The sequence below is a fragment of the Drosophila ananassae genome, chromosome XL (genome assembly GCF_017639315.1).
Source record: "Drosophila ananassae strain 14024-0371.13 chromosome XL, ASM1763931v2, whole genome shotgun sequence".
Taxonomy (NCBI): Eukaryota; Metazoa; Arthropoda; class Insecta; order Diptera; family Drosophilidae; genus Drosophila; species Drosophila ananassae.
In genome coordinates this window covers 6,750,054-6,772,193 of record NC_057931.1, presented here as the reverse complement: position 1 = coordinate 6,772,193, position 22,140 = coordinate 6,750,054, and the positions used below count along the sequence as shown (strand labels likewise).

At 43.5% G+C, this 22,140-nt stretch overlaps 5 protein-coding genes across 6 annotated transcripts; 3 read left to right on the top strand and 2 right to left on the bottom strand.

The window, feature by feature from the left end:
- Positions 1 to 194: 194 nt before the first annotated feature.
- Positions 195 to 2,392, bottom strand: LOC6502252 (nudC domain-containing protein 1). The gene is made up of 2 exons (XM_001966052.4): positions 960 to 2,392; positions 195 to 899 (listed from the first exon to the last, which is right to left on the bottom strand). The coding sequence occupies exons 1-2, from the start codon at positions 2,242 to 2,244 to the stop codon at positions 415 to 417; spliced, it is 1,770 nt and encodes a 589-aa protein (XP_001966088.1). The 5' UTR covers positions 2,245 to 2,392; the 3' UTR covers positions 195 to 414.
- A 63-nt stretch (positions 2,393 to 2,455) lies between these two features.
- LOC6502170 (transmembrane emp24 domain-containing protein 3) lies at positions 2,456 to 3,855 on the top strand. Of its 2 annotated transcripts, none has more exons than XM_014904471.3 (2): positions 2,456 to 2,609; positions 2,692 to 3,855. In XM_014904471.3, the coding sequence occupies exon 2, from the start codon at positions 2,846 to 2,848 to the stop codon at positions 3,524 to 3,526; it is 681 nt and encodes a 226-aa protein (XP_014759957.1). In that variant the 5' UTR covers positions 2,456 to 2,609; positions 2,692 to 2,845; the 3' UTR covers positions 3,527 to 3,855. The 2 variants fall into 2 exon arrangements, with proteins under 2 accessions (XP_014759957.1, XP_001966087.1); XM_001966051.4 differs by having other exon boundaries at positions 2,501 to 2,609; positions 2,695 to 3,855.
- A 7,414-nt stretch (positions 3,856 to 11,269) lies between these two features.
- On the top strand, positions 11,270 to 14,734 carry LOC6502171 (putative mediator of RNA polymerase II transcription subunit 12). The gene is made up of 2 exons (XM_032453482.1): positions 11,270 to 11,366; positions 11,546 to 14,734. The coding sequence occupies exons 1-2, from the start codon at positions 11,361 to 11,363 to the stop codon at positions 14,420 to 14,422; spliced, it is 2,883 nt and encodes a 960-aa protein (XP_032309373.1). The 5' UTR covers positions 11,270 to 11,360; the 3' UTR covers positions 14,423 to 14,734.
- A 1,272-nt stretch (positions 14,735 to 16,006) lies between these two features.
- LOC6502251 (probable cytochrome P450 28c1) lies at positions 16,007 to 18,755 on the bottom strand. Its single transcript, XM_001966049.4, has 5 exons — positions 18,538 to 18,755; positions 18,135 to 18,480; positions 17,669 to 18,079; positions 16,699 to 16,822; positions 16,007 to 16,641 (listed from the first exon to the last, which is right to left on the bottom strand). Exons 1-5 carry the CDS (start codon positions 18,723 to 18,725, stop codon positions 16,193 to 16,195), a joined length of 1,518 nt encoding a protein of 505 aa, XP_001966085.3. The 5' UTR covers positions 18,726 to 18,755; the 3' UTR covers positions 16,007 to 16,192.
- A 2,728-nt stretch (positions 18,756 to 21,483) lies between these two features.
- Positions 21,484 to 22,011, top strand: LOC6502172 (protein new-glue 3). Its single transcript, XM_001966048.4, has one exon. It carries the CDS (start codon positions 21,484 to 21,486, stop codon positions 22,009 to 22,011), a length of 528 nt encoding a protein of 175 aa, XP_001966084.4.
- Positions 22,012 to 22,140: the final 129 nt, after the last annotated feature.

The window sequence follows — 22,140 nt, the reverse complement described above, 5'->3', positions numbered from 1 at the left end:
AATGTATTTAACACAAGTATTTAATAAACTACAATTTATTTCTTAAAGGACTATCAAGAACTTGATAGTTGACTCTTTATTTTTTCCATATTTTATCAAGACGGCTTACGAAGTAGATTTAAATTCTGAAAGGACCATTTCCAGTCCAGATTCCAGTTAATGGCTATCGTATTTTACACTAAAACTAGGATATGTTACTGCTGTTAACCTAGACTTTGTTTATAACAAACGAACCACAAATTTCGAATGGTTTCATTACAATTGTATGGGATTAGGGGGTTAAGGGTCAGGAGTCAGGTGCCAGGGGGCACAGGACAACGACCAAGGACCAAGGAAATGCGTTTATTGTCTATTCAACGACTAATTTGTATCTTAACTGCGTACGGGAGAAGTCCGAAAGGTAATGGAGCATCGTCACACCTGCAGGTGCAGCAGGGAGAACTCAGTCAGGATAGTGATCAGGTTGGGTGCCGTGGAGACGCCGATGATGTCGCCAACGGTCTCATCGAGGGTGACCAGACTCTGCTTCCCAACTACCACGGGCGGGCCGTTGCGCTTGCGCAGTCCCTCGGCGTTGTCGTGCCGGGCACGATAGACGAGCACATGGCGGTAGCTCTCGCAGATGGCAACATACTCCATGTCCGGGCAGCACACGGTGTACTTTCGTTGCTCCTTGGATGCCTGCACGTAGCCGAAGGCGTGCAACTGCCCCTCGTGGCGCACGTTCCACTCGTCTGGGCGACTCGGCTGGTACATCTGCAGCCAGACGGAGGCGTCCACGCCCTGGCGAGTGGCAAACGCCGGCGGAAAGCCGGCACGCAGCGTCGTGTTGAACAGCAGGGGCGAGGAGCCCATGAATATGGTGTGCGTGATGCCGCCAGCCGCCAGATTGAAACGAACTGCAATGGAGAGGGAAAAGTTTCGTTAAACAATCCTAAAATAGATACCTCTCGGCTTACCCATCTTGATCTCGTCGTCGTCGAAGATAATGTCGCATTCCTCCAGTGGATCCTCCAGATTGGGTATTGGCAACTGTGGATCTGGTAGGGGGTCAGCTTCCTCGTCGCCGTCCCTTTCAGTTTCGTCCGGACCGGCGTCCTCCTGGATGAACAGCCGCGGCCAGCGCAGCGGCTCCGCCTTGATCAATGTCAACTGCAACTTTGAGATTCCAAAGCTCCACGTGGTGAGTTCATTGTCCACATGCCCGAACAGAGTTCCAGCAATCAGCACCCGGCCCAAGTGCTCCACCTGCACGGTGGTGGCCGTGGAACGTATTTGAAAATCGGGGCGACGCACGACACCATCCAACGGAAATTTGATCGACAGCTCGTCGTCAGTTTGAGTCCACGAGAAGTTCACGGCCACTGGATCAGCACCGTTCTCGAATGGGACCATTCGTCGTGGAGGGTCGACTGCAGCTGCTGCTGCTGCTGCTTCTCGTTGCTCCGGCGTGTGGACATCCCGCGTGCTGGCAAGGATCAGGGACTCGGCGCGCGGCTCAAATGCGCAGTATAGCAGCGATCCGACCGTTTCTAGCTTCTGGCAGACAGTGTAGGACCATGTACCGGGCCCTGGCGAGAGCGTCCACCGGCCCCAGGTGATGTCATTGTAGTAGACCTGGCTACGGTTCCTTGTTGCCCCGGCATCGCGACGCGCAACATGTCCCGCGACTAGAGAGATCTGCTTACGCTCCTGGACCATGTCCAGGCGAGCGTCGTAAAGGACCTGACCGCGATGATCACTTCCATTGTCCACAGGCGTGCGGCTGACCCGCTGCCACAGATCGTTGCTGGGACGGGATCGATCGCCTGTATCAATCAAGTGGAATGTGGTCATGCCGTCGCAAATGACTAGGTAGCGCTCCGACACGAAGACTCCGGAGTAGTTGTAGTCGCCGGGAACGTGGGCATGTCCGTCGCCATGGTCGTGCATGTCCAGGTTGAAGACGACACGCTGCGGTCGGGCACGGCCGCTCTGAGAATCGTAGACGCACTGCACCAGTTGGTGCTTCGCATTCATGAAGTAGGTGGTGTATCGCATCCACGGATCGCACCACAGTTGGTTGTGTTTGGCGAAGAGTTCCGTGTGCAGCATCGAGTACTGATTGATGTGTGGCTCCAGGCGGAAGGGCTCCGATTGGAAGTTCTGGCGCAACACCGGCACCGGATCGAAGGACAGCTTGTAGCCATCGAAGTTCGGGCAGAGCAGGCTGCGGTCCATGCGCAGGTCCACCACCACTGGCATCCTGGCGAGTCCTGTTCACTGGTTCTAATCGAAATTAATTGGTTTATAAAAAAAAATTGTACAAAAAATCTAGAAACAACGAGCTCCGTTCGAAAGATGGGAATGAATGGGATTGAAGTTGGGGGGAATGTCAGCTGAAAGGGAAGTCAAATCCAGGGATGGCACAGCCTACTAGAGATGGGGAAACTTTTTCCCGCCCAATCGATAATCGGCACTTTGAAAATTTCGATAACACTTACGTGTTCTTCCAGTGCTGGACAGTGCCCGGCAAAAAGAGTGTTGACACGTGTCAGAACATTTGGTGTTTTTATGGGAATTTTTTTTTTGTAAAACTAGCAAACAAAACGTAATCCGGACGACTACTGGTGAGTACTGGCCGCAAAAAGGGCCTGAAAAGGGAGAAGTTCTTCTTGGTGGGATATATCGTTGATTCCTTCATTTTTGCAGCAGGAAAACGGATCGAATCGCTGACGGGAGGCGGCGAATTCATTAATAAAGTAGAATAGCAAAAAGTAAGGAGGTTGAGACACCTGCAGCTGCTTCGTGGCAGCGGAGTACCGAGCAAATCCCCATATACCAAATAGCCAGCCCCGCCAAGACAATGGTGGCCACCAAAAGTCCAACACATATCCGGTACGCCAGCAGTTCGGCTGGCATCCTGCTGGTCGCCACCCTCCTGGTGGCCCTGATGCACTGCACCAGCGCCGTGGAGTTCACCTTTGACCTGGCGGACAATGCCGAAGACTGTTTCTACGAGGAGATCACGCGCAACACCAGCGCCTACTTCGAGTTCCAGGTCTCGGCCGGCGGCCAACTGGACGTGGACGTCCATCTGAAGGATCCGCAGGGCAAAGTGATCTACAAGCAGGAGAAGGCCACCTTCGACAGCTACCAGTTCGTGGCGGAGCTTACTGGCGTGTACACCGCCTGCTTCGGCAACCAGTTCTCGGCCTTCTCGCATAAGATCGTCTACGTGGACTTCCAGGTGGGCGATGAGCCGGCCCTGCCCGGCGTCGACGAGCACGCCACCGTGCTCACCCAGATGGAGACCTCGTCGCAGGCCATTCACAAGGGCCTCAACGACATCCTCGACGCCCAAACGCATCACCGTCTCCGCGAAGCGCAGGGTCGTAAACGGGCCGAGGATCTCAACTCCCGGGTGATGGTCTGGTCATCGCTGGAGACGGCCGCTGTGGTGCTGATCGGTCTCGTTCAGATCCTGGTGCTGCGCAACTTCTTCACGGACCGCAAGCCCAGCCAGGCCCACTACGGCCGCCTGTAGAAGGGGAAAAAAAGGAGTAGCAATAGCAGTTAGAATCATGATGGAGGATTAGGAGCATCGGGAACATCAGCAGGAGGATTAGTAACAGCAACAGCAACAGCAGTGCCGCATCTCAATCTTAATTTTTCGACATTTGTTTAAGACCTGGCGTTGGGAGGACTCAGCGTCGCTCTCGGCTCAACGTATCCATTCCCTTGGGCGTTTCTATTTGGTGTAACCTGGCCCCTGACATTTTATATTATTTTGTTGAGACCCACCCGAAAACAGAATGTTTTTTTTTTTGTGTAAAATACATGCAAATGCAACCATAACTCTGATAGCTAAAGGTATATATTTAAGTCTTTTATTTGGGCATCCTGGGACTGTGCTGTGCTGCCGTGGCGTTTGGATATTATGAAATATGGATGAAAAGAATATCCAATCTTTGGGGAAACACTTGTGCCAATACGGCTCTCAGTGTGCGTGAGTGTGGGGAGAGCAAGTGGATAAAAGAGGGGAGAACAGAGAGAAGCAAACAATTAATTTGAAAGAATTCATAAAGATAATTTTGAGAGGGGTCAACCCATTAACTCTTTAGGCGAATATCGATGGACTATCAACGTCGGTCTCTATATTTTTCTAAATATAATATTTCTATATTGCTTGAGTATATTTTTGGGCTTGTTTGGCGAAATATTAACGCCTTGAGAAGAATTTCTTTATAGCTATACTTTTTTAAAGGTGGTTCCCATTTTTGGTCCATCTTTCTTCAACATCTCGGGAATTCCCCAAGCGGTTTAAAAACGGAATACCATTTATGAATCAGGGCTCTAATCCCCATCGATTTACATCAAAATCTGAGATATATAAATTTTATCGAATTTCATAAAAAAAAATGTAATGTTACCCCTTTAAAAATTTTCGAAAATTGGGTAAAATTTTCGATGGCCAGATTTTGATTGAGAATGATAGTGCTCGATGTTCTAAGATCGGGAAGGTATAACATTCCCCAATCGGACAAGTATTAGCGGAGTTATGGCTATTTTGGCTTAAAAAAATGGGATTTGGAAGGGATGTGTAGGATTTTTGTCCAAGTGTAGTTTCCCACACACCTTTCAGTGAATATTTCAGTCATTTTACATCCGATTTCTAAACGGAATACCATTTTTGAATCAGGGATCCAATTTCCATAGATCTGTATGCAAGTATTCCTAAAATTCTTCAAAAAAAATTTTGACCCAATTTTTGACAAAAATCATGATGAAAAAATCATGAAAAAATTTCCAAAATTGGGTCAAAAATTTTATTTCCGGCATTCATTACCAGTGGATAGTACTCGAAAAACCAAGAACGGGAAGGTATAACATTTATGGATCGGATCAGAATTAACGGAGATATGAACAGGAAACCTAGCCCTTATAGACCGATTTTGGACTTTAAGGATCTACATTTCTGTATATATTTTCAAATTTAGGGGTTACAAAATAATACAATTTGTCTGCAAAAGTAAATTTAAGAAATATAAATAATAGGAAAAGATCAACAGATAAAAAATAAACAAACAAAACCGATTAATTTTGGATCAGGGAATAATAATCTTTAATCTTTTGAAGCAATCGTGTTTTGAGGACTTAAGTTCCATCAGACATTAATCTGGCTAATTGAAAATATATATCTTATCGGATTATGGGTTTTTTGGGATAGTTACTCTACTACATTAGGGTAGGGGGAACTGATAAGATATCTGCTGGAATACATATAGTATGTTAGATATATGGCGGAATAATGGGATTGGGAAACCGAATCGCATGCTCGTTACTAAACGATAATTATGCAAACACAAAGTTATTGCCACTGCTATGATAATGATATTGTATATTATAATCTCACCTCCGAATAGATCCAATAAATCTCCTTAACTGTTTTTATGTACGAAACTGTCATCTATCCATTGACTGACTCGGCGGACTCTGCGGAATTTCGCACACACGATCGGATATCTATTGTTAATGGCGGGATATTGCCAAATTCGGATCTATTCAGGCACTATCTGTATATAAATAATATGCTAATTTCCGCATTTGTCTTCATGCCAATTAATAGTATTTAAATCGGTTCGAAACAATGACAGTGACACATCGTAGTCGGGGGCTTTATTGCTCCATTCATCACGAAAACATACACATATATGTGCCATAGTTGTTTACTAATAAAAAATAGAGAAAAATAAACAAATTATGAGGGTAAAAAATGGATTTTTAGGTGGGAAATTCATAGGGAAATTTTCAAAATTGAAAGGGGAAGAGGTAAAGTTAGTTTATGATAGTTTTAATAATAGTTTTTTAAGTTTTTTATCTTTAATTTGTCTTTATATCATGTTCTTAAACTTCATTTTGTATAATACAAAAAAAGGATATTGGGTATTTTGAAAAATATCCTACAAGTTCAAAAATATCCCTTTTCTAAAAACGTTAAACAAGTTATTTCTGAACCGTAGTCTAAGGTATTTTAGTATTTGAACTTTTAAACCCTAAAAAAATGGTTGTAATGTAGAAAAACAATATAAATTAAATAAATATTTAGTAAATAAGTTGTCAGAAAATATGAATATAGGAGAATTGTAAAGAAATCTTAGAGTTTGGGTCTTCAACTCTATATATCTTTAAAAATATATTGACTTTGGTTTGACCCAAAAAAAAAAAGAAAAACAAAAGCGTTTTGGCCCAAAACTATTGGCTTGGCAACGGCAACATAAACACTAGCCAAATGGCCAAAATGGCCAAAAGGCCAATAGCCAACTGGCCAACAAGCCAATAAACTGAACAAAAAGCGAAAAAAAAGCCAAGTGAAAGGGAAGTTGGCCTGGTGGCTGGAAGGTGTCTGAAGGACATGTGTAAATGAATTGTCAGCGGATCGATTGATCGATGCCAGAAATGGGGTTAATCAAACGTCAACACGGTCTCCATGCTAATTATCCGCATTTAATAATAATAGTAACATAATAGTAACCTAATATCAGTTAATAATACGTACGACACGTGTCTCAAATAATATACAAAATCTGTGAAATAAAACCGCCTAAAGATCGCATTAAACAGCAATTATTTCAGTGGGTTAAGAAGGGTTAAGAGAGGGGGTTAAGAGGTCTCTCGAAGGGGGGCCTAGAGGGCCAACAGACATCTGTGTTTAAATTAGAAATTATGTAGAAAATATCACATGAATAGCACATCATTTCAACATTTATTATTGGCGTGGCCCAATAGCTGATGCCAATCAATGAGTCGGCCCTGTTGGGCCTCCGAAAGAGCCATCCCAACACGCCCCATCATATTTACTACCTGGTGGCAGTAGCCCCTCCTAGCCCATGCCCCTGACCAGCCCCCCTTTGAGTCGCCGCTGTGGCTGCCGGAGTCGCTTCAGGTTTTATGTATCAATTAGTTGTCCGACGACACTGCCACCATCCGTCAATGGGGCATCATTGAGGGGCAGTAGCGAGGGCAGTTCAAGGGCTTCTGATAGTTGTTATGCCTTGAAAAATAAGAAAAGATAAGATAATATACATATAATAACATTTTATACATGTTTTTATAAAAAAACATAGATAGTTTAAAAAACAAGGTTTAGTAAGGTCAGTTGTGGTTTTTGTTATAATAGAGCCTCTTAACTATATGATACCTGGCACTTTTAGACTTTTTGTTTTAAAATATTACTGTTTCTGTTAAATTCAGACACTATTATATGTCTTATGTTATATTTATAATATTTTTATGTTAAAGAAAACATGCATATTATTTAAATTATACTTAAGGCTATAAGAAATATTCTCTAAAGTACATTATAATCCATAATACTACCTATTTTTGTCTATAAATTGTCTATTTGATGGATCTATTCAGATAGAGCGTAATACTATATCTTCTTTTTGAATTTAATAAAGTAATTTAATTTTTTCAACAACTATTTTTTATGTTATTAAGATTAAAGCCTCTTATTTCCAAAATCCAAACTTTTGAAACCACCCACCTGTCACACGCATTTCTCAAACAAATATGTGGAGAAAAAAACCCGATTTGGTTTCCCTTTTCATTTTTATTTATTTGTATTTTTTTTTTACATATATTTTTTAAAGTTTGTTTATCTTTATCAGACGCTTGGTTTTTGCCAAATATTTCGACTAGTTGGCTTTTGTTTTTTGTCTTTTTTTGAAGTCGCTGCAAGGGGTCTACCCCCTATCCTCTTTCCCCCCTCAAATTTAATATTGATAAATATCTTTTTAAAAAAAAAAACTTAAAAAAAATACACAAAAAAGTATGTAAATCTGGCCGAGATGGCCCACTAATGGGTGGCGATGTTTGTTAATTCGAATATATTTATTTTCCCTCCAGAATGCACGAGTGAAAGAGAAAGCCATATGTCAAGAGAAAGAGATGGGGCAGTAGCGAGAAATTAAATAATTAACAAGCCAGGCAATATGCATATCGAATTTAGTTAGTTATGCCAACCGACTGCAGGGGCACACTCTCATAAATAAATAATTATGCATCTCCGATGTTAATTCAAAATGATTGGTAATTTATGAGACCCCAAGAATCCCCCACGAGGGGGCCTAGGAAGCACCCAGGTAGGATGAGTTATATGGTATGGTGTGGTATGGGGTGTGGTGTCCAGTTCCAACCCATCACTCTCCCCCAGGGGCGGTGTGGCAATAACTATCTTACAACACAGTCCCTCCATTAATATACCTCTAGTTGGCCCAACTAGCTTGGCTTTCTGTTTAGCGTCTTTATGCTAAATAAAAATAAATTTATTTTCAATCGGTGTGTGTTTTATAAATGGCTATTTAATTTGCTCATTTTTGTATTTTTTTTTGCCAGTACTATCATAACTTTCTTTAGTTTTCTTGGAATTTATGATTTTTTAAGGGAGAAAAATGGGTTTTTGGGGATTTTAAATACTAAACTTTTCAGAATTACATATTTTACATTTAGGAAATAGAATTTTACGTTTTTAAGTCCACAATTATTAATCTCTATTTTTAATCTCTTTTTTCCAAGTCTAGTAGAAGTTATAACTCAATTATATTGAAAATGGCATATGATACCTGGTACTTTTACCATTTATTCCTTTATTTTTCCCTCTAAAAGGCACCTTTTTTTTAATTTTCCTAGAAATCCTATAAGTTTTGGAATCTTTAAATCTTTCTAAGATCTTTATAGAACTTTTAGAAAACAATTCTAAAAAAAACTCTTCAGAAATTCATGAAACATCTTTAATATTTTCTATGATACTGTGATTTTCTAATATTTTCTAATAATTTTTTCTAACATTGTAGGAAACTCCTAAATAGATTTTAGCTAACAATAAGTGGAAATAAATAATATTTATTATACATTCATGAGAAAACCCATAAATATGGTCCCCTATTGATGGGCTGGGTCTTGAAAAATAAAACCTTACCCAATCCATAAATAGGCCCAATAAAAGTATTGTTTTATTTAATCAGTTTTAAGGCATCTTCGAGCCCATCTCTAGACCCGCCTTTATTCGATTCGATTCAATTCCAATATTATTCAATTATTTGCATTTCCCGCCTTTGTTGATCTCACTGTCTCTTTCATATGCCATCAGGCTGTCTCTTTCGCTATGGAATCTCTCAACCAAATATGCATAAAATATTTGTCCCAGAGATGGGTCAAGGTTTCGAGATAGAAAGTGGGGGGTTTTTAAGGGGGTTTTATGGATCTAGTGGAGCTAGCTTGTGGGTCTGAGGAGTAGAGTCATGGTAGGAGAGGTAGTATAACCCCCGGAGCGAATGCCATGGGAAAATTACATCGGTTTCTGCGGAAAACCGAAATGAAAGATGTCGCTGATAATGATTATATAACTTACAGAGTGACTAGTTCGATGGGTTTTCAGTTTTCTGTTTTTTTTTCAGCTCTGAATAGACTTGTATTTTGGTCGAAACCATAAAAACTGTCGAAAAGGTTAACCTTTAATGCGTAGGGTTACCTGCCAGGCAGCCCTTTGTCTTCAGGTTCAGTTTGTGCCATTCAATTCCACTTTCAATCAAAATATAAAATAATTAAAATAACAAAACTGCTTTATGGTAAGATATATGGCAGCAGATTGCAAAGGTTATTTGCTTATATATTATTTATAAATATTTAAAAAATAATTAGATATTTTTTGACACAAAGAATATATCTTAAGATAGGTCTTTGAACTTGGATAGATTTTATAAAGAGTTTCTTAGTAGAAGTTCCTAAAGTATATTATATCTAGTATTTAATAAATAAATAGTTATTTATATAAAATATCATAATATTTATTCTTCTATTTATAATTCAATTTATAATTTAAAGATAATCCCCAATTAACTCTCTCAGAGTTACAAAATAAGGCAAGCAGGTGGCATTTTTTTTAGTGGCCAGTTGAGGTGAAGATTTTGACCCAAAAGCCGACCTCCAGATACCATCCGGAGGTGGGACGACATGCTTATCAATGTTTAATGTTTAATTCATGGCCCCATCGGATCCGATCCGAACCAATCCGATCCGACACGCATTTGCTAATGACACATGTAATATTTCCTCTTTTTTTTGTTTCTATTTTTTTTTTTGTTTTTTGGCAAAATTTTAGACAGCCACAACCCGATATTTAGCAAACACTTTGCGAAACTACTGCATATGCAAAACAATCATAATAACCGGAAATCCAAGGTGTCCAATAACGAGCTGCAATCCCGGGGTCAGTACCAGCTGTCCGGGGTTATGCAATCCCAGCCGGAGAACAGACCGGAGGTGACTGATGGGCCCATTCGGGGCGTATTAATTACATCCGGTCCGAAGACACGGGATTAGGGAGGGCACTCTGAGAAAATATTTACATAAAAATCATATATTTGTAGATTTTGATTTATAGATTTTAGTTTTTAGATAAAATATTTTATACTTTTTTTTTTTAAATTTATTAAAGAGGCTATATTAAAGAGCCTTTTTTCAAAAATCAGTGCATAGAAGAAGTCTCGTCCATTTTTATAATATTTTTTAAACTATTTTAATTTTATAAAATAAAACAATGTAATTAAGAATTTAAGTCTCAGACCTTATAGTTTTTTTTTTAAATATATTTTTCTATTATATTTTTAATAATAAATCAAGTATTTACCAAACGAAATAATATTTTTCTGTTTTCGAGATCAAATTGATTTTTAATCTTTAATGTCTCCCCTAAACTCCCTTAATAGTTACTCAAATTTGTTTTATAATTAAGATTTCATGTTTAATATTTAAGATTAAGCTTGCCTAAAGTACGGACATATTTTATTTATGTTTTTTCTATTTAAAATTAACGAAGAAACAGCTTCGAAGGTGCTCCCAAGTTACTTCCCAAAGACATGTGTTGGCCGCCTTGTAGCTGCAATATTGGCCAATATACAAAAAGGCCAACTTATTTAAACGGTTTTCGGTTTGTTTGCATTTTATCGACCACCATGGGCCAAGTGTTTGTTTTTGGTTTTTTGGGTTTTTTTTTTTTTGTGATTTTTTTTGGGTGTAGTAGAGCGGCGATAACTCAATAAGCCGAATCTGCATTTTCGGGCGAAATGCGAGTTGGAGAAAAATAAAAAAATGTTGCGTAGTGTTTGTCTCGAGCGACTCATGGATGGGTTAACGAAAGGCTAGGCCATCTAACATAGTCTGTAAATTAGCGAATGATGATGGGAGATCGAAGACTGAAGACCGAAGATGCTCCAGACTAGTTTGGGAGAAAAAAAAAATATAAAACGCAGCTATCGGGTCATTGGGGGCATCATTGTACGGTTGGAGATCGAAGCTCAAGCACCACCGACTTAAAGATGAATGTAAGTGGTTGCCATCTCAGGATTACCCCTAAGGATTACTCAGGATATCTATCTACTCAGTGACATAATTATCTTATTTTTTTTTCTGTGCATAAAAACCAAAAAAAAAAAAAAAAAAAGTTTCAAACCCAAAAAAATCAACAACAAAAAAATGTTTTCTCGTTCGTTTCCGGTTGAAGTTCTTTGGCGCCTTCATTGCGATCGCCATCTGCGGGATCTGTGGATTAACCCAAGCGGATATATCTCTAAAGCTCCGTCAACAACAACAACAACAACAGCAGCAACAGTCGCTGATCCAGAAGGAGCAGTACTATAAGACCGGTGGCTTCCAGGAGAGCAATTACGGCAACTCCGGCTACCAGATCTTCGAGGTCCACAACCCAGTTTCGGGTCCCGGCCAGGCCTACTTGCCGCCCTCTTCCCACCAAGATCATGACGATGGTCTGTCCTTCTTGGGCTTTGCCGATGCTCCAGCTCCCGTAGCTTCTCCTGCTCCAGTTCCGGCTCCTGCTCCGGCTCCGGCTCCTGTCCAGGCTGCCATTCCAGTGCCCTTCCCCTCGAACTACCAGCATGACTTCCAGCGCTCCAAGCCAGCTGCTGCGGTGGGTTTCAGTGGTCAGGCCTATCTGCCACCCACTGCAGCTGCCCCAGTTGTCCAGCAGCAGGTGCAACAGGTGCAAGTGCAACAGCAGCAGCAGCAACAGGTGCAAGTGCAACAGCAACAGCAATATGCCCCTCAAAGCTACCAGGCACCCGGATATCTGCCACCCACCACCACCCACTCCCAGGAAGTCAGTCAGTCTGTGGCTCAGACAGTCTCCACTTACCAGGCTCCGGATTACCTGCCGCCCACTGCCACACCCGTTCAGCAGCAGAAGGTCTTCCAGGCTCCCACTTACCTCCCACCAACTGGCAACTCTGGCAGCTCTCAAGTGGCAGTGACCACCGGATCCTCCTCCAGCCAGGCTGAGTACCAGGCACCCGCCTATCTGCCACCTCAGCAGCAGCAGCAGGTCCAGGTCCAACAGCAACAGGTGCAAGTGCAGCAGCAACAGGTGCAACAAGTGCAACAGCAACAGATTGCTCAGACTTCTAGCCAGAGCTATCAGGCTCCTGGATATCTGCCACCTGGCTATGACTTCTCCAATCCCGATCCCCTGCCCGAGGCTCTGGGCCAGGCCTTTGGACACTCCGCCAGTGTTGCTCCAGCTCCAGTGCAGCAGGTTGCTCCAGTTCAGCAGATTGCTCCTGTCCAGCAGGTTTCTCCTGTCCAGCAGGTTGCTACTGTCCAGACCACTGTCCAGAGTGTTGCTGGAGAGTACCGTGCTCCTGGCTACCTTCCTCCTGGCTACGATGAGCCCAGAACTCTATCCCAGCCTCAGCCACAGCCACAAGTGCAACAGATCCAACAGCAACAGGTGCAACAAGTGCAGCAAGTGCAACAGGTGCAACAAGTGCAGCAACAGCAAGTCGTTGTTGCTCCCACACAGGCCACAGCGGCTCATCCGGGTGCTCTTCCGGATGGCTATGACTTCGTGAAGCCCGAGAACTCCGAGGCAGCCATTGCCGAGCTCCACAGTCTCCAGACTCAGACCAAGTTGCTCAAGGAGCAGCAGCAGAGGCAGTTGCAACTCCAGCAGCAGCAACAGCAACAGCAGCAGCAGCAACAAGTGGTTGTCCAGTCGCAGGTTCAGGTCTCCAGGCCTCAGCAGTCTGGGGACATTATCTATGGTCGCCCCAAGCAGCAGCAGCAGCAGCAGGTCCAGATCCAGCAACAGGTGCAGGTGCAACATGTGCAGCATCAGCAACAGGTGCAGCATGTGCAACATCAGCAACAGGTGCAACATGTGCAGCAGCAACACTACACGGCTCCTGGCTATTTGCCGCCCACGGCTGCTGCTCCAGTTCCAGCTCCTGTCTCCCTGCCAGCTCCTGCTCCTGTCCGGGTTTCCGTGCCAGCTCCTGCTCCAGTTCCAGTTGCAGCACCAGCTCCTGTCCCAGTCTCCATTCCAGCTCCAGCTCCTGCTCCCATTTCCCTGCCTGCCCCGGCACCTCTTCCCATTCCAGCTCCCGCTCCCGCTCCAGTGCCAGCTCCTGCCCCTGCCCCTGCCCCTGCCCCTGCTCCTGTCCACGTCCATGCCACATCCAGCGCCTACCAGCAACAGCAGCAGCAATACCGGGCCTCCGGCTATCTGCCACCAGTGGCCAGTGCTCCAGTCGCCCTGCCTGCTCCCGCCCCCACCCAGGTGACCCACATCCATTCCCTGAGGAGCTACATGAACACTGTCCAGCCCTTCGCCCGCTACGCCCAGCCAGTGCGCCAGCAGCGCCACCACATCCACCACGTCCAGCACCAGCAGCAGCAGCAGCAACAGGTGATCGAGGTGGCTCCCATGTACCGGGAGCAGTCTAAGCGTCCCAGGTTCTATGCTCCGGCCTATGCCCGCCAGCAGGTCCAGCAAGTCCAGCAGGCCCAGCACCACCTGCACCACCACTACCACCGCGTGGTGCAGAGCCAGAAGCTCCAGCCCGTGCCAGTCTCCATCCCGGCTCCCCAGACTCTCAGCCTGAAGGCCCAGCAGTCGCTCCAGAAGTTCATGCCCAAGGACGTCCAGGTGGCGGTCAATGTGGCCATGGCGGCCACCGCTCCCCTGCCTGCTCCCGTCGCCCTGCGTGGCAGCTCCCGGGTGCGCACTGTCCAGATCGTGAAGCCACATGCCACGAGGACCTTCAAGGTCCTGGAGACCCTCGACCAGGCTGGTGTCAAGACCATTAAGATCCTGGGAGCCACCAACGAACAGCCCCAGGGCAGGCACCACGTCGTCAAGGTGGTCACCCAGAATGCCCACAGCGGGGCAGAGACTCACGTCCAGACGGTGAAGATCTTTGACGATTTCGGAGCTCCAGTCGGTGCAGTGGCTACTCCAGTAGTGAGGCAGGTTCAGCAGGTCCAGCAGGTCCAGAACGGCTATCTGCCCCCTGCCCGGCCAAGGACCCGGATCGTCCGGCAGGCGTCCAAGCCCCTGCGCCTGCATCCCGTCGCCAGCCTGCACTAGAGGATCGAGGGGGTCAGAGGATGTCACCTCCCAGCACTGATTAGTTCTAAAAATCACACATCATCAAGCGCTAACTATTTTTTTTTCCTCCAAATCCGATCCTCCTCCGATTTCCAACTATTTTTCAACCAAAAGCTATCATTTCGCATGCACTTCCACTTGGAGTTACGGATGTAGGAGTTACGGATCACCCATTCCCGGATTCAAATCCGGAATTGCAATCAACTCGAAACGAAATCAAATCATTTGCATGCAATATTAACGAGCGACTCGAATTTCTTACCTAATAAATAAATATATAATTACGTAAAATATATGTTAATAATATTGTGGTTTTAATTAGGGGGACTGGAGATAGGGGACTGGAGATAGGGGGACTGGAGATTGGGGGACTTGGAATTGGTAATTAGTTAGACCTTGAATTGGTAATCAAGTTAAAAAAATAAAAAAAGAAAATAAACAAAGAGAGCTTGTCAAAATATTTATTTATTCTTTAGAAAACAGATATAAGTCAAGGTTTTTGAAGGCAATTTTGAATAGGATCTTAAGTAATATTTAACAGACATTTAATTTAAATTTTAGACTTAAAGATAGTATATTTTTTAGCCTCTAAAATATATAATACTTTGCGACTCTTGGGATTATATTTTTTAAACTTTCAGATGACTTTCCCTTTTAATCATAATTATACCCCTCTCTCAAGACCCCTCTTATAAAGATTAAACAAAACAAACCCACCTATTTAGTAAATCTATAATTTAAATAAAAAATAAATAAAAAATAAACATGCAACACCTTTTCCCGCCCTTTCAAACAAAAATAAATAACAAGAAATGCATAATTTAGACATTTTTAAATGAAAATAGCCCATTGATGAGCCTCCTAATAGGTTTTGCAATCTCTTGATATATAGTTCCATGATCCGATGTGAAAATAGATAATTTAGTATTTATTCGTGATGTCTCTGGCCAGTGATTAGTTGGCCCCGAAGGCGTGTCCGATTCCCCAATGAGCGTGACCTTCGCAATTTCAGTTTCAGTTTCATTCAGATTCCGGATTCCATTCAGTTATTTGGGTTTCGGAGACGGGTTTTCGATTTCTTTTTCGGCTTCCGCTCGGGAAAAGAGGCGTATGATTTTGGTGAAAGGGTTTATCATAGTTACAAAGGTCAGACTACACTTGCAGAAAAAGTTTCAGCCAAAATGGGGTTTTAATTTTAAAGATATATGAGAAGATCATCAACTGTTTTAGCTTCTAGTTTGAAAAAGAGTGGTGCGATTTTTATGAAATTGCTTAGGATAGTTTACTAAGGTTATAATACAAAAGATCAGAGAGTTTCAGCTTAAAAGGAGGTGGGATATATTAGTTACTAAGATGTGGATGGTTCTGTGAAAAAAGATCTGTTTAGTTATGTTTATACTTGATTTTAGTAAGTTATTTTTCCCCGTGTATGAAATGCAAATGCATTCAGTGCCTCCGCCAATGCCTACTGATGAATGGCCTCTATTTGGACACCATCGATGACATAATTCCCTAACAGAGAATGCCATCAAGCCCATAAAGCCCCATAGTGTCCAAAGGGGCTTACACTCTAATTTTTATTTTTTGGTCGTGCCTGACCCTCAAGATGTTTTGTATGGAACTCAATTGAACAAAAAACCAACTAATGTAATGGAAGTATACTCTGAATCGGTGCTAGATCGTAGTCCTAGATCTAATGGAGGCCCTGATGGAATCCCCATGGAAGGCCTCATAAGAGGACTCCTCTGTTTAGGAAATCCTCTTGGTCAGGCGCGGCTCAAAGTCCAGCCAGATGCCGCCCTTGTGGACGCCAACAAAGATATTGGGATCCAGGTGATTACCCGCCGGAGTACGGGCATTGATCTTCACCTGGAACCGCTGGACAATGACCGCCAGGGCGGCCTTGGCCATGGCCAGGCCCAGACGCATCCCGACGCACTGCCTCGGCCCGTTGCCGAAGCCCAGGAACACGCCCTGCTGCTTGAATCGCTTCAGTCCGTCGTCCAGGAACCGCTCCGGCCGGAACTCGCCCGGCTCCGGGTAGTAGTCGGGATCATGGTGCAGTCCATAGACCGGAATCATCACATTGTCGCCGGGACGAAGCTTCACAGACTCTGCCTTGTGGCTGCCCTGCAACTCGTAGTCCCGGGTACATGTTTTGGATGCCCACCCGGAGCCCGGATACATCCGGAGGCTCTCTATAATAAAGTGGGATGGTAGTAGGAAGGATAACTTCATCTCTATATAGAATTCACCATTGAAACAGGCACTCAGGTAGGGCAACTCGATTAGAGCGTCCAAGTCGAGCAGCTCCGAGTCCCCACCAGCCCGATCCAGTTCCTCCAACAGCCGCTGCTGACATCCCGGATAGCGTCCAAGCTGGCAGGACATCGTAGAAAATCAAATCAATAAGATACATGTGAGACTAAAACTACTGAAACGCTCTACAAAATACAATCGCGAAAGTATATGTTTTAGAAAAGAATTTTGATATTTCGGGGGGCTAGCTGGTCTAGCCGGTGTTCGCCGATGGAAAACTTAGAAATAATTGAGGATCTATGACATCTTGACAGGGGGAATATACTTCTCCAGCCTACTACTTTTTGATATTTCAAATATTACATCTCATGGATGACTAGTTTTGGGTTTTTGGGAACAGTTTTTGAACTTCTTGGCGGGTTCTTGAACTTCTGAAGCTTTTTCTCATGATCCTAATGGAGTTTATCTTTTAATTTTAAATATTTAAAAGGTAATAATATATAATATTTGGGAGATAGTTCTTAAATATGTTTACCTCAGACTTTGAGTAAAAGAATAGGGCTTGTTATTCCCCCATATTCTAAAAAGAAAGCTTTGGTTTCAAACTTCAAATAGTAGCTATGAGATCTGACTATTTCTGACTTTGATTTTAGGATAACTGAGGTTTCTTTTAGATGTAAATAGATAGTTTTAAGATATAGATAGGTAGATACATAGGTAGATAGTTTAACGAATCAAATATATATTTTCCTTAAAAGCCCGAGGACAAAGGAGGATAGTGAAGAGACTTTAGAAAGGTAAAGACTATAAGGTTTTTATGAAGAACACATGGTACCTGGTACTCTATCCAGAATGATACTTTCATCTCTTCTCTCAGATTTAGTCTCTGAGATCTTCAGAGATCCTGCAGAGAATAGACCACCTCTATAAGTACATCCCTAGACCCATTCCCACTTGGTAACTCACCAAAAGCAAGCAATGAGCAATGCTGGTGGAGGTGGTGTCCAGACCATCGAACATAAAGGTCATGGCATGGGAGATCATGTCCTCCTCGCTGAGGTTGTGCTCCTTTTGCAGCTCCAGGAGGTGATTGATGAAGTCGTTCCTGTCCTGGGGACTAGAGCGCCGGAGACGTAGGGCTTCGCCTATAACGCCGCCCATGAAGCGGTCGTAGGAGCGGGGAAAGACCTTCGGACGGAAGCGACGCGGCAGGTTGGGGAAGAGGCCGGATACTGCTCCGGCAATGGTCAGGCCTATGTTTTCGCTGGACATCTCCTGGTTCTGTCGGATCAGTGGAAGCGGGTCCTTGCTGAAGCTGCGCGCTTGGATGCCCAGGACACAGTCGAACAGGGTTTCCCCCGTGAAGCGGAGGCCAAGCTGGAAGGGATTTAGGAAAAATTAAAGCCATAAGCACTAAGAGAGTCCGACCTACATCAGTTCCATCGTGTGGTCCTCCGCCTGTCGTATCCTTGGCCAGGAAGTCGCACAGATCCCCGCACACCCGTTTCATAATAGAATGTAGAGTGCGGATCCTCCCGTTGGTCAGCAAAGTGGAGAATATAGCTCGTTCCCGACGCCAGTCGTCGCCCTGGAGCACGAAGGGATTGCGGGCGATGAGCCGGTCCTTGGATGTGTCCACCATGTGGGAGGCATCGTTGTCCTCGAAATGCCGGAAGCCACTCACGAAGATCTCAGAGACGAGCCGTGGTTCCAGGATCAGGAGCTTGGGAGCTCTCAACAGGAAGCATCCCACATAGCTGTTTGTCTCCCGATAGCGCCTGTGGATCGACATAGGGATTATTGGTCCTTAGGAGTGCCAGGAGTACCAGTATTACATGTATATATCCTGCATATCGATGGTAAAGTGCTGTCGTGGCCATATCACACTGGGAAAGGATCCGAAAAGGGGGAGGGCCCGCGGCTCCAGCACTCCCCGCCGCCGCCAGTGGCCAAAGTTGGAGACCAGGAAGCCATAGATCAGCCCCAGTAGCGTCGCAATACCCAGTAACACCGATCCGAGCATGCCGACACCGCTCACGAAACTGAAACCCAGAGGTTGGATCTAAATCTGGGTGGTGAGTGGGCGGTGGATCGTTGTGGGGTAGCGTGTCTCCCGGACCCATAGGGAGGTGTAGTGCTTAATATACTATACTATACTATACTATATCAAATAATGTGTAATGGTTGGCATGTCTGGGGGTTCATTGAAGCTGAATTATCGAATTAACTGCCGAACAAGTTGAGCTGCCTCAGAAACAAAGTGGTTCCTGGGGGAATATAGTCACTTTGGACTCGAGTACTTACGTCTCATAAGGTTTAGATAGTACCTATTATGATATTTTGATTTAATGGAGATATTATAAGCAATTCTTCAGCTAGAATCTATTTGTTTAAGAGAAGTATATAGAATAGACACTATGGAACCTCTTCTAGATGGTTTTCCTTGTCACGGTCGCCATAAAAAGGATGATTTCAAAGACCTGAAGGAGTAGAGTACCAGGTTGATGTTTCTTTTCATTTTTATACCCTTGCAGAGGGTATTATAATTTTGGTCAAAAGTGTGCAACGCAGTGAAGGAGACATCTCCGACCCTATAAAGTATATATATTCTTGATCAGGATCACCTCCTGAGTCGATATGAGCATGTCCGTCTGTCCGTCTGTCCGTCTGTCCGTCTGTCCGTCTGTCTGTCTGTCTGTCTGTCTGTCTGTCTGTCTGTCGGTTTCTACGCAAACTAGTCTCTCAGTTTTGGAGCTATCGAGTTGAAACTTTGCACACACCCTTCTTTCCTTTGCAGGTAGTATATAAGTCGGAACGGCCGGGATCGGTCGACTATATCCTATAGCTGCCATATAACTGATTGATCGGAAATGCCATAACTTTGGTGTTTTTTAAGTTAGAGGGTTGGGACTTTCCACACATGTTATATTTGACCAAAATATCTTATGTACAAAATTTCAGAAGGATCGGCCGACTATATCCTATAGCTGTCATAGAACGATCGAAATTGGTATAACTTTGGTGTTTTTTAAGTTAGAAAGATGGGATTTGGTACAGATTCTATTTTGGGAATCATAAGAATCGGCCGACTATATACGATCCGCTACATATCTAATAATACAAGATGCGTGGAGCCACCTAGCGGACTGCGACTGAACTGCAAGGGTATATAAACTTCGGCTTCGCCCGAAGTTAGCTTTCCTTTCTTGTTAATAAATAATATAACTAATAATAAACCTCTTTAACTCATATATAGCTAGTTTGTTAAATAATAAATCAAATGTCTTGAATCCCTTAGACCACAAAGCACCTGCCGCCTGCCTGGCAACCCTGGACGGTGCTCTTAGCCCCCCCAACAATGGGAACAATGGGAACACTTAATTCAACAAAGGGGTCCATTGTGGCGCACATTGATATGAGCTGAGCTGCTCTGAGGTGCAAATAAATATTTATTTCATATTTCGCCATTTGACGACCTTGCCTTCCAGACTAGAGACCCAAGAGGCTGAAGCACCTCAGACAGTTTAGAGAAAACAGAAAAACTTGCGAAATCTAATCCTTCCACTCGTAATCTGTTATGGTTTTATTTTTGGACGACTTTTAATGGCTAGCCGATCAATCAACTGATCTCCAAGTCATAACTCTCTCTGGGGGATCTCATGGGGGAAGTGCAGTAGTCCCTACCATCAATCATCAATCATAAATGATGGAACAATGATGGATGGCCCATAACATGATCTAATCCCAAAGCCAGCACTCAAAGAAATCAAGAGATGATGGATTTCCTTATAAATTATTTTGATATTAATATCTTTCGATTTAAGATCCTCTGATTTGTAATTTATCTTTCATAAATATATTATTTATTTGTAGAATTATTAAGAATTTCTTTCAGTGCCTTGCCCATTGACATTGACCTTGTTTTGGGGACCAGACGAGTCTGGGGATCGAGGTGGAACCAATTTAGTTGCCCTCGTCTTTAATGTAATAATAAAATAAAGGTAAATTGCTTGAATTTTAAGTGTAATATGAATAATATTATATAATTTAAATGAATCAAAGTTCAGAATTTAAGAAAATAAAGGCAAAAATAATAATCTTATGGTCTTAAACTGTCTTAAATTAATCTTAAATTATAATCTTAACTTCTGAGTATCTTTGTGGGTTTCTTTATCTTCTATAACTCTATAACTGGTTAGTTTCTAATAGATAGGGTTTTATAAAAAGTTTATTATTTATAAGACTTATATTTAAGTTATTCTATATATGAATTGACTAAAAAGAAGAAAGGGTAGAGGTTTTCAAGTCAAAAACTCAAAATATTGGGTCTATTAGGTCCATAAACTGTCGGAACAGATACTATCTCCTTCCAAAAATGAATATCAGAGAGGTTTTTGGAAAATATAATAGCAAGGATAAAAGGATTATAATATTTATATTTATTATTATATTATATTATATTATTATAATTATATTATAGTTTAGAAAGGATTCTTTAACCCAAAGAAACCCCATCACTGAACTAAAAATAAATGAACCCAGAAGCTGGTACAATTGTTGATACTATTTTGGCCTACTATTATTAGAGACTTCTAGTCTTAGCCTCGATTGGGGTTTTGGCAAATAGTTCCAAATATCTCCAGACTCTCGGTTGGATTAATTCTAAGCGTGTTCTGTGCAAACAGTTGCTGTTTGGACAAGAAAGTGATAGAACTTCTAGAACAGAAGGCGGTGTTTGGCCAGGTTAAACAGCTCCATCCGAGGGGTATCTACATACATAGATGCTCGGGGATCTCAGGAAGTATAAAAGCCACGACCAGCAGCCGAAAGAGGCACAGTTCTTGGATAATCTCATCCAATCCAATCCAATTCCAATCCAATCCAAGATGCGATTCATCTGCGTTTTGATCCTTGCCGGCCTGGTGTCCATAGTGGCTGCGGCATCCACTCCCGCATCTACTCCGCCTGCCAGCTCCACTCCGCCTGCCAGCTCCACTCCCCCCAGCTCCACCCCCACCAGCTCCTCCTCGACCACCACTCCATCTTCCTCTTCCACATCCAATTCCACCACCACTACCGCCACCACAGAGGCAACCACCACCACCACCACCACCACCACGACGGCCGCCTCCACCACTTCCCACAAGACTAAGGTCGTCAACCGCCACCACTCGAAGATCAAGCGAAGCAAGAAGGTCAGGAAGACCAGGAGGGACGGCAAGAAGGACAAGAGCAAGAAGAACAAGAGCAAGAAGGACAAAACCAAGAGGAGGGAGTCCAAGAGGAAGAGCAACCGCCGCAGTGGCTAGACAGTTTCGGGCCTCAGATCTAGAACCTCAACCCACACAGACCCCAAACATTCTGGACTTTCCCCCAGTAACCTCTTTTTTTTTATTAAAAATTAATAAATAAGCATTTTATCAAAAATTAACAAGAGC